This window comes from Triplophysa dalaica, chromosome 13 (genome assembly GCF_015846415.1).
Source record: "Triplophysa dalaica isolate WHDGS20190420 chromosome 13, ASM1584641v1, whole genome shotgun sequence".
In the NCBI taxonomy this organism is placed as follows: domain Eukaryota; kingdom Metazoa; phylum Chordata; class Actinopteri; order Cypriniformes; family Nemacheilidae; genus Triplophysa; species Triplophysa dalaica.
The window spans coordinates 10,628,274-10,640,375 of NC_079554.1; the positions used below are offsets into that span (position 1 = coordinate 10,628,274).

At 36.5% G+C, this 12,102-nt stretch overlaps 1 protein-coding gene across 1 annotated transcript in view; it reads right to left on the bottom strand.

Moving 5' to 3' along the window:
• LOC130433944 (uncharacterized) overlaps nucleotides 1-12,102 on the bottom strand; it is a 100,542-nt gene that overhangs the window by 31,912 nt on the left and 56,528 nt on the right. Inside the window, 18 exon segments of the mRNA XM_056763751.1 lie at nucleotides 831-920; nucleotides 1,076-1,199; nucleotides 1,322-1,407; nucleotides 1,519-2,130; nucleotides 2,979-3,047; nucleotides 4,274-4,363; nucleotides 4,947-5,033; nucleotides 5,847-6,029; nucleotides 6,106-6,228; nucleotides 6,979-7,164; nucleotides 7,296-7,433; nucleotides 7,608-7,790; nucleotides 8,625-8,765; nucleotides 8,911-9,054; nucleotides 9,146-9,296; nucleotides 9,382-9,641; nucleotides 9,886-10,086; nucleotides 10,735-10,879. Of these exon segments, the coding sequence (XP_056619729.1) occupies nucleotides 831-920; nucleotides 1,076-1,199; nucleotides 1,322-1,407; nucleotides 1,519-2,130; nucleotides 2,979-3,047; nucleotides 4,274-4,363; nucleotides 4,947-5,033; nucleotides 5,847-6,029; nucleotides 6,106-6,228; nucleotides 6,979-7,164; nucleotides 7,296-7,433; nucleotides 7,608-7,790; nucleotides 8,625-8,765; nucleotides 8,911-9,054; nucleotides 9,146-9,296; nucleotides 9,382-9,641; nucleotides 9,886-10,086; nucleotides 10,735-10,879 (3,013 nt within the window).

Consider the following 12,102-nt stretch of genomic DNA (forward strand, 5'->3'; position numbering starts at 1 on the left):
ATGGCAAGATTTATCTTCTTACTTGCACGGAAACATAGAATGATACCGTTTTAGTGTCACTTTAAAAAAGTTTTTTATTACATGATTATTAGATTGAGTTGTAAAATTCTGAATACAGTCATAGAAATATGAGAATTAAGTAGTATTTGAAAAGTACTTTATAGCTTTGTATGCTTTATTAATAGGGCGTGTACTGTATTTTGACTTAATTCTCAAAATATTATGACTTTCATGTTCTTCTATTTTGTGTGGCACTAAAGTGGTGTCTTACACACGAAAGAAAAAAAGAAAGAAAAATAATTTCTTTAATGTGACGATTTCTTCTATTTTCTGTGGCACTAAAGTGCTGTCTAACAAGAAAGATAAAGAAAGAAGAAAAAAGGAATGAAAGAAAGAAAATAAGGAAGGAAATGAGAATAGCAAGAAAAAAGAAAGAACAAAACGGAAAAAGGGAAGAACGAAAGAAAGAAAGAAAGAAAGAAGAAAAAAGGAAGGAAATAAGTAAAATAAGGAAGGAAAGAAGAATAGAAGAAAAAACATAGAAAGAAAGAATGAATGGAAAGAAAGAAAGAATGAATACAGAGAAAAGAAAGAGAGAAAGAAAGACGAAAATGAAAGAAAGGAAGGAAAGAAATAGAAAGAACAAAAAGATAAAATAAAGATAAAATAAAGATAAAATAAAGATAAAATAAAGATAAAATATTTTGACTTTAATGTGATAATGTTCTTATATTTTATGTGGCACTAACGTGCTGTCTAACAACAAAGAGAGAGAAAATAGAGAGAAAGAAAGAAAGAAAGAAAGAAAGAGGGGGGGGGGTAATGAATACCTTCAGACAGGAAGAGCCTTTGATGAGTTTGGTTAAGGTCTGAGATTCTCTGGCTTTAAACACGTCACTCTCTGACAGATTCTCTATAGTCTGTAAAAAGGGAGTAAAGTAATTTCGAAATACAGAAACAGTCAATTCTCTGAAAAAGACTTTCGACCACTGAACACTACAGATTAACTGCAAACACAATTGCAGACAGAAACAAGTTGACTTAATATAAGTATTTTTGCAGATCTGAAACTGACCCCTGCTGAATCCTGGCATGAGTCTGGAGTCTGCGGTCTTTCCTTTAATCCGAGGAGAATTTGGGCTAAAATCTCTTCATCTTCCTCTCCTTCAGACTGTGCCAAATCACAGAATGATGTTGCACTGCAACACATAAAAAAACTCAATTAAAAAACGATATCCAGTGAATGCTGAGTCTTTCATTAGTCTCTTATTGACATCTCTATGAAAGTCTTAAAATAGGTTTGAGTGGGATTGTTGCTTACAATGTGTGTTGCCGAGGCTGGATGTTGCTCTGTTGAGCAATGATCTCAATCAGATCTTTCTGCTCTTTTATCTCACACTGCATCTCCTACACAGAATATATAGTACATAAATATATATGTTTATGTCTGTTCACATGTGACACTAATACTAAACTGCAATTTAAATGTACCAATAAATGTGAGACCATAAAGATTACCAGTGTCATTTCTTCCTGCGATTTTGTATCTTGTGAAGCAAGCACAATAGACGAAGATGTGAAATCTGGCGGCTGTGTCCTAAGATCAGTTGAAATGTCTCCAGGCTTGTTTTGGTCACCATCAGCAACTTCTTCTGCTTCTCTATCAGATGCCTGTGAGTTTGAGTCTTTCTTACAGACAGGCAGGTTCACTTGATCCCTTTTGTCTGTTTCTATGGTTGTAAATCCTTTGTTCTCATCTAAAGACTCTTTGGTCAAATCACTGGTATCACTGGTTTTTAACATGGTGTTGTTCCAGTCTGATCCAGGCTTTGCAGGGACTGCTGTGGTTACCTTGGTAACCAGATGCTTGTTCTCATCTTCCTCTGTACTTAAAACTGTATCTTTATTCGGTACATTGGGTTCTGGAATACTTTGATTTGTAAACACTTCAAAGTGTGGGAGTGTAGGTGCAGCAGGACAGGTAATGTGCTCAGTAATTGATCTGTCTTCTGTCACAGATATCTCCGAGAGCTGAGGATCTGGTAAACAAAACCCTTGGTTCGATTCCTGCAACACTGACGCATTCTGGGCTGCGGCCAAATCCACCATCACATCTTCTGGCAAAGATTTCTAAAGACAGATACAAGAATATGACATATATTTAGCCAATAAATGTTATTTAGAGCTTCTGGCTAGAGCTAAATTCTACAACCGTTCTGTGTTTCCACAGCATAAGAGACGATTCTGAGCCTTTGGATCAGCACTGGCCCCATAATCCGAGGAAATCTCAAAACAGGAATTACGTCAGAGGCAGAGAAAAGTCTGCGGCTAGACTGATGCTACTCGAATGTAGTCTGCACGCAAGACTAGATAAGTCTATTACATCCATCAAGTTGACGGTTCATTTAGGTCACAATACACAGCCACTTTGTTCCTGTCGGTCTTTGATCAAAATATTTTGCAGTTATATAATACAGCCGCAGACCAATTCAACTCTTTTTATATCAAACCAGCATTTCTAGATGTATTGTGGTCATTCCAGTCCAGTGTTTGTTGAATTTCAACAAAATCAAACCTCAGGAGTGACCAAGTCATCATGTTTAAACTTTCCCTAAATACATGTATAAATATCCCTGTTGTATTGCTCAAAAGTGAATATGAACTTTCTTTGCAGTATTTGAGGTCTGAAAAAAATACAGAGTATCTTTTCTGTTATTTTGACCTGTTTCTCCAGGTCTCATTTTCTGCAAATAAATGCAAAAAGAAACAATATCTTTATTTGAAATTTGGTAGAAATATTCTTAGCAGTTCACAAAATGAAACAAGAACAATAATTTTCCCTTAACATTAAACATCTCCCTATAAATAGTAAAACTTTCAGAAAAACTGAAATTATGCTTTGAAACGGTCTCTTAATTATTTCCCCAATGCATCACCTCCAGCACCATCTGAATGAAAAAAATTGATAAAGTCTATACCTCGGTGACATGCTTTGCTACAGCAGTTGTTTCATTTTCCCATTCTTCTGTTGGTTTCTCATCTAGGTCCTGATACAGAGATAAAAAAAAGGAAATGATCAGAGATGCTGTGTGGTCAGTAAGAGGAATAAACCGTTTACAGGAGCGAAAATGTAGGTAAATTTGCACTCTGCATTGAATGCGTTGGCAGGGCAAATCTGTGGAAAAGCATGTGAAACATAGTCTGAATCATGAATGACTAACAGAACTGACATTTACAGAAACATGAGTCAGAAAAAGGTCAGCCAGGTCTTGTGTTGATGGTGAAATGTGTTAATTAATTCTGTGATAGTGATTGGCTGCTTGTATTTTTATTCAAATAAATGAACATATGCATTAAAGGAGCAATTCTAGCTGTGAGGTTGAGAAATTGCAACCAACGCCTCCCCAAAGCCCTCCCTTTGGAAGCACAACGGTGGATGCACAGAACTAAGGTGTCGTCACATTTTCGCCTCTCTGCCGAAGGAGATAACGTTTACGAAAAACACACTCTGCTGAGCAGTGCGTTTGTCCTTTAAGGGCTACTGTAGAAACATCATGGTGAATTCCATGTAAGGGGACCCGCTGTGTATGTAGATAGAAATAACTCATTCGAAGGTAACAAAAACATAACGCTTCATTATGTAAGGTCTTTAAGACATAGTTTTGTATATTATATTGCATTTCTGTCAATAGATCCTTCAAAAAACTACACACTGGACCTTTAATGCAGTTTGAAGACTACTGAGTGTTACTATATGAGACCTGAAACTAGCACAGTGTAAGCAATTGGTTGTACAATTTTACACAAATGTTAAACAAAATACAACCAACAGAACATTTATAACCAAATCAAAATGTCAAAGAAAGATTTAATTATTTACGTTCTTAAGATTAAAAACGTAAAATAAAAAAATGAAACTGGAAGTGCTTCTGGACCAATGTTTACATCTTGCAAAGGTGTCTACACTTGTTACCAGTTGATGTGCAAAAACACTTTTTTATATTCTTATCGGTAAATATATTTCTTGTCGGTGAAATAATATATGAATGCTGTTGATTAATGATGATGTGGGATAAAAAAAATCTAATTTTGATACCCTTTGAAAATACGTCGAAATTAAAGTCTTTACATAAAGACCCAAATTTGACAGAAAATTGAATCTTTTATTCAGGAAGTGGCAGAGAAATCAATTAAGCCTAAACTTCAAAGTATATGTTTTGAACAGATTCTTAGCACTTCTAGAAAGAAAAGTTATAGATCTTGACAGCTGTACCTCTGGAAGGCTGCATGTGAGTGTTCCTGAGGATGATGAGTGACTGCCGTCGTCTTCATCGTCATTGTAAGAGCTGTCTGATGACACCTGCTTAAAAGTATCGGGAATATGAGGATGAATTATTCCTAAAGCTCATATACACAATAGTAAGCACAGAGCTGATGATCTGAAAGTGCAGTGTTGGGTGTTACTAGTTACCAAGTAATTAGTTACTGTAATTTATTTTAATTTATTCATTCCCTTGAAAAAGTAAAGTAAGGGATTACTCTTATTATTCTGTAGTTTAATTACAGTTCCTTCTGATGTAATTGAATACTGTGTATTATATTCAATACTGGAGAAGACATCAAAATTATAAGTCTAACTTAAAAATGTGTGCTAATGTTTTCTTCTCACATTTGTTTACTTTGGTCAGTTAAAAAGAATAATTTATTTAGTTATTTATTTAATTGAATTAAATCATCCTTGCATCAATTCTAATTAAGGTTGATGTAGGATATAATGTAGAAAGTAATTAGTAATAAGCAATGAAATACTTTTTGGAGAGAGTTATTTGTACAGTAATCTAATTACACTATTGAATATGTAATGAGTAACTAGTAATCAATTACTTTTCAGAGTAACTTTCCCAACACTGATCACGTTTTGGATATTTTGTAAGAAAAAAAGTTACCGCATCTCCAGTGGAGAGGTGTGGCAAAGTGAATCCAGTGGTTTGATCAGAAGTGGGGATCATTTCAGCTGGTTCACAAAGAGAGGCCTGAAGAAAGATACAGCACAAATGATAAAGATCTCAGTATGAGGTTATGTGTTTTATTGCCTTTTTTATAGACGACCCCTTTGACCCCTTAATCGAGCCCATACAAACATCCGGTTATATTCCTGTTATCTTTAATTCTTCAAAGACATTTCAAATGCAAATGGTCAAGCACAAAGATCATCAGATACCAGACTACTATCCTAAAGGGATACTACGGTCTTGATTCCCCAACACAACATACTGAGCATTATCAGAATGTTCCCACACACAACATTTCCCATCTGAGTCTGCTTACAAGCACAGAATGCTTTCCTCCCTTCATCCCTTCAGACTTGAAAGAGAGGTCATGTGCTTCTCACGAACACTACAAAGACTGCAAATTTACTGCACTTTTACAAGATAGACTAATATTATGTTCTAAGCAGTCAAGGTCATGTTAAATAGTAGACTATAAATCTCTTAGTGATGCTGTCATAGGTGAAATAAAACAAAGGATGTGTGTCATGAGCTATTCACAACAAAACGATCCTTACAAAGATGGTTACATTGTGCTGATGGTTATAAAGGTCAGTAACAGTGCAAAGCTTTAAAACCTTTCATCTCATTAAATATCATGTCTTAAATGTATTTTATTTAAGAACATCTTATTTTTATGCTGGATATTCTGATGTTTAATAATCCAGGTTAATTTATAACCTGTCATTGGATATACACCACATTCTTTTTACAAATGTTGATAGTTTTTTGCCTCTTATGAATTAAATAGGCAAAAATGAAATGAATAGTAAGTGTATGAATAGTAGAGAGACAGACCCTGAGCGCTGTGCTCTCCTCCTCACTGAGCTGCTGGAGCTCCTGGATGGGCTGAAGGAGCTCTCGGGCCCAGTGGAAAGCGGTGAGAGTTTGTTCTGCTCCTGCGGGAAGCCCCAGATTTGCCCTGCAGTTCTCAATCTCATCAATTGTCCTCTTCATGGACTGGATGTTAGCTAGGATGATCTGTAAGAGTGGAGAGAGAAGAGTTGATAAGCCCTATTGCAATGCATTCTAAACAAACAAGCAGAAGATAAAATACCTCTCTGTTCTGCAGATGCTCCTCTGGAGATGTGTTCTCGGTGTCATTGGTGGAAAGGATTGCTCTGATCTTTTTCAAATTTGCCTCCATCGTCTTTACTTCTGTTTCAATAGCATCCATCTCCTAAAATTGTTGTTAAATAAGTAAATACAAGAATATAAGGAAGAAAGCGGTTTAAAATGGCTTCAAAGTACTTTATATTAATAACCCATTCTATTCAGGTCTCATTCATCACAAAAAAGGGTTTAGTCGTGACTAATCGTTTGCAAAATCGTTTTTGTTTACATATTATATGTGTGTACTGTATATAATCATTATTTAAAAATAAATACACAAACATGCATGCATCATTTTTTTTATTTTTATATTTGCATGCAGTATAATATAAATGATACATTAATATCAAAATCTATATACACATATACATCATTCATAAATATTGTGTATCCATATATACATAATTGGTATACAAAGTTCGTGCACATATATTTTTTGCCAAAAACTTTTATTCTGCAAACCATTAGTCTCAATTATCACAATTATAGAGGAAAGGGAACAATTTAACAATGAGAAGCGTTTGACCCGACGACAGAGGAGCAGTTTATCTATCGAGGCACAATATATTGCTATACAAATCGAAAATATTTATTAAATATTTCAGCCAATCAGAATCTAGTATTCAAACAGACCATGGTATAAAGTATTTTATTGTGCTTCTACACCTTTAAGAAACCCTCTCTTCAGAATTAGCATTTTTTTTTTATATACTGTGATACTTTTGCATTGTGAACTCATTTTGGTTTACTGTATCAATCCTGAGCTCAATCTATTATTACACTCCATCAATGAATAATATGAGTTTTAATTTCTTACAGCTGCTAGGTGCTGAAGTTGGGACAGAGGCTCCAGAATGCTTTCCTGCATGTTTGTGATTTTCTGAATAGTCTGCTTGAGAAACTTTTCTCGAGAGCTGTTGTCACACACTGGACTGATCTCCTGCTGGACGGCCTGGAAAGCTTCTAGAGATACTCTGTATCCATCTGATTCATCCAGTATCATCTACACGCCCCAACAAAGAGCCATACAAAACATGACAATCCAATTCACCAAGTCTAGTTCACCCTATTCAAAGCCTAGAGCTAAATTAATGTGATCAATTGTAAACCGTGTTTTGAGGCATTCGATCTGACCTTGAGCGAGTTGGCATGGCCTTGGAGACAGTTTGCGGTGGTGTAAGTTCTGGGGGCAACCAGCCAGGACTGAGCCTCTCTCAACCAGCAGGTGGAGCTATTGCGCAAACACTCAAATTCCTGTAGACAGCCAGGGATCTGATGGGGAAGAAGTTTTAAGCCAAAAGGATCATTGAGCCAAAAGGTGTTCAGTATGGTAGATACAGTTTGGTTAAAAAGAGCACTCTAGGTATTATTATTCTAAACAGGCAAACCACACGGATCTCCGCAGCATTATGTGTTGTAAAACAATTATTACGGGTTACATCTTACTTTACTGATGAGGGCTGTCCGTTGCTCTGCCTGCTTGGCTGTGGTCTGGTAGAGCTGCAGTGGTTCAGTGAGCTGGTCCATAAGGACATGTGCTCTCTCGGGCTGCTCCTCAGCCAGCTCCTGAACTTCAGCTTCTAGCTCAGCTATCCGAGTGTGCCACTTATCCAGCTCATCCCATATTCGCTATGCACACATAAACATAAAAGACTTCAATCAGAACAGATACAATATTTCTACATAAATAAAAACGGGTTCAAAAAGTCATACTGTCTCCAGCAGGACAGTATCAATAATGGCAGAATAATTAGAAGTTTTTTTTACTTAATCCACACCTAGCTACACAACAATTATATTAAATAGACTGACCTTCCAACCAAGACTGATGTTTAACTGTACAGTGCTAAAATCTTTTGATGACAATGCGATAGAAGACCTTAGTGGACTTAGTAATTATTTACTGTTATAAGTGAAGTAAAGTAAAGTAAGGGATTACTCTTATTTTTGCTGCGATTTAATTAAAGTTACTTTTGATGTATTTAAACTAAATACTAAATATAAAACTGAATTTTGATGTCAATTCCACTATTGCACACACATATTTAAAGTCTAAATAGGAAATCTTTGCTTTAATGTATAATTCTCACATTTATAATACTTTGGTCAGTAAATAAGAGTCCTTTATGTAATGTAATATTGTTTATTTTAATAAATTAAAACAGCTGTGTCACGTCTATCCTTGAATCACTTAACTAATCAAGGTTAATGTAGGATATAGAATGTAATTACTAATAAGTAACTAAATACTTTTTGGAGTGAGAATTTTTTACAGTAATTTTATTAAACTATTGAATATGTAATTAGTAACTAGTAATTCATTACTTCTTCAGAGTAACTTACCCAACACTGCTCGGGTCCTCACCAAATTTGTATTTACGTCAAATAAAACATGACTTCCACTCTGGCTAAGTCTACACAATACTTTGTACAAAAAAAGTGTAAAGACAAGCACTAAGATACCTTTTGGGTACGTTCAGCTTCAGAGAAAGTTGGGCTTTTTTGCTGCAGCAGGCCCTTCACGCAATTCAACCTGACAGTCACTTCCATCACCCGTTCACCCATTTTGTGAAGAGGACCACTAGTTTCCATAACCACTCCAAACTAAAACAAACAAATCTGTCTTTAGCTTTCCCTCATTTTCTTTGAGGTCTATCGTAATAGCACATTGCGGACATATGTTGTAAAAGGCACCCAACAATATAGCTTAAAAAGATTTTGTAACTGAGATAAATGAAAATTGCAATACTTTTTCTTTCGCCTCCTGAATTAAAACAGCAAGTTCTTCCTGTAAAGTCTGAATCTCTGTGGGCACGCAGCTCCATTTCTTCTGCACCCTGTCCATGACATCCTCCAATCTCGCTTTCTGTGTCACCAGATCCACTTTAACAGCCTATATTGTGTTAAACACCATACGATATAAACATCAATCGCTTCAGAGATTGACTATCCCCATAAACAAACTCAGCCTGTAAAGCACCAACCTGCAAACGTTCAGCAGCCGACTCTGACTGTAAAATATTCAATAGCGAAAGAACATTCTGCTGAATGACACCCATCTCCTCTTGGACCTGACCCAGCTCTTGGATCTCAAAAAGCACCTTTCGACGGATCTCACTGCTCTGATCTCTGATACTATGCAAGACAGTTGAAAATAAAGATTAACACGTTTGATCTTCGAACAAAGTTGCTCATGTACAGTACAGTATATGTGATATACCTCCTGCAGTGACCCTGCACAGACTGCAAGTCCGCACAGATTTGAGGAGACACTTTCAGCTGCTGCAGATTTGAGACCCAAAGCAATCGTGCCATGTGGTGTTGTAGAGATGTCAGGGTGTGGTGCTCCTGTTCAATCCTGTCCTGCAGGTGCTCTGAGAGGTTAAGAACACGCTGAAGCTCCACCAGGGATCCAGTCTCCACAGATAAAGCAGAAAGATCTTTTTGCACTCTGTCAAGACTCTCCTTGGATTTATTTAGCTGCAATACAAACACAAACTGATTAAGAAATTTTTCATAATTTGCATTTGTTCATTTTACTGGGACATAATAGAGAGAAATAAACATCACGATCCTCATGACATTCAATATAAAAAAAATTGCATTCTCCAAAGTGACTAAGTGCATTGAAGGTATATCTTTTATCAGTATGTGCCTTTCCTGGGAATTAAAGTTTACACTGCCAACATGACGATTAAAATTGCATAACGTAAAAGTTACTAACATGTGTTCCCAATTCCTTCCACTCGGCTTCTTTATGAGATGCACTGGCTTTGAGTGATTCCACTTTGCACTGCAATAGAGCCCAACACCTCCACAGATGTCCCAGCATTAGATCAGTGGTCACATTGCAGCGTCGCCCCGGACAGCTCTTACCCAACTCCTCCAACCTTTCAGCAAGGTTCTTCATTTCTGTCTGGAGCACCTGGTGATGAACACGTAGTTAAACATATTTGCTGTTACACAAGAAGGAATGTAGCATGACAAACATAATTATTATATTATTTTGTTCTCAATGGTGCTTCATGTGGATGAGGTTAATAAAAATATAATTTCATTGTACAACTAAATATGAATAAAACTGCTCCCATCATCTGTTGAAAAAGTCCATGTATATTATCAAAATGCGTTGACAAACACCAAAAATAACCAAATAAACAGACATTGAGGGGACAGTTCATTGTTCCAAATCTGTATACATTTCATTGTTCAGACGAACACAGAGAAAGATATTTGAAGGAATGCTTGTAACCAAAAAGTTCTTGGCCACCATTGACTACCATAATAATCAAATGTGCCCCAGAACTGTTTTCTTTCCGACATTCTTCAAAATATCTTCTTTTGTGTTCAACAGAACAAAGAAATGAATTGAGTAATTTGTCCTACTGTGGTAGTCAATTGTGGCTAAGAACTGTTTGGTTAAAAGCATTCTACCAAATATGTTTCTCTCTGTTCATCAGAACAAAGACATTATTACAGATTGGAAATGACTCGAGGGTGAGAAAATGATTACAGAAACCTTTAGTTAATTCTTCCATCCAGGTACTATAAATGGCATTGAAAGGCAACACACCTTTACTTTCAGCTGCTGGTCCTGGCAGGCATCTAAATGAGTCAGTTTTTGGCTTAAACATTTTGAGATTTCAGAATCGATGTTTTTAAGAAGCTGCTTCATTTCGTCATGGTGATCACTGTGCACACTTTGGTCTCTCATGCACCTAAATTGGAAAGGACAAATTGAATTATTACAGACAGCTGAATAAAACTGCCACTGGTACATTTCAGTTAATAGATGTATTCCATTCAGCCTTATATTTCTGGGAAAGACTGATTTTTAAGTACTGCTCATATGGCAGGCATTTGAAGAGCTTTTTGAAAAATTCCTGATTACTTGTACAAGTAATACATATTTTAACCCTTTTTGGTTCATAAACTTGGGAGTATCAACGCGAATCAATCAAAGATACGTTTTTTTTTTCAAATTGGAAATGTCATAAATAGAGGCAGTACGAAAATAACAGCAACGCAAAAAAAAGATCTGAATGTAACATTATGAATAATTGGTGCATTAACATACAAAGCGATTCATTCTCAAATGATAATAACACGTGAAGTGCTAAGATACAATCAACAATTGATGTGATCTAGAGCAGGGGTTCCCAAACTTTTCAGACCACGACCCCCAATATTAGACTGCTGACGACCCGCGACCCCCCCCCTCCTCCCCCTCCTTTCTCCTCTTTGTGTTTTCCTCCGACAGCTTGTAAGGATTTGCGATTTGGTTACATACTGACAGAGCTAAAACAAAAAGGAACACAATCTCTAAACCAGGCTATTTTATTAACAAATTATGGACAAAAACAAATACATCCCATAACTGTGAAATGATTAAAGACAGAATACGAACAAGCTGCCTGTAACACGCATACAACAATAACTTTGTATTCAGAAAAAAACGCCTAATGTGATGGATGGGCGCTGTGCGCGGAGCAAAGCAGATCGCCACCCGCAGATCATATTCCACGTTAAGCCGTGAACTGTGTTTATTCTTAATGTAAATCAGCGCGGAGAATGTCTTTTCGCATAAATACGTAGAGCCAAATTGCATGAGTACATCCAACGCGGCTTTCGACGACTGTGGATATTCCAGCGCAACAGAAACCCAGAACTCGAACAGTTCTATCAGCGCATCTTCCATATCTGACGCCAGATTATTTTCCGTGGTTACATTAAATGGTGACCTTATCCAGTCATATTGGTCGGGAAGTTTTATTTCCAGTTTATTTTAATTATCCTAAATTTATACTCGCATCATTACTACCTTTTTAACATATACAATTTTTTTTTTTTAATTAAGTTTCTGTAAATCATCTCGCGACCCCCCGCCCCCCACTAAGCGACTCCCCGGGGGTCGCGACCCCCACTTTGGGAACCACTGATC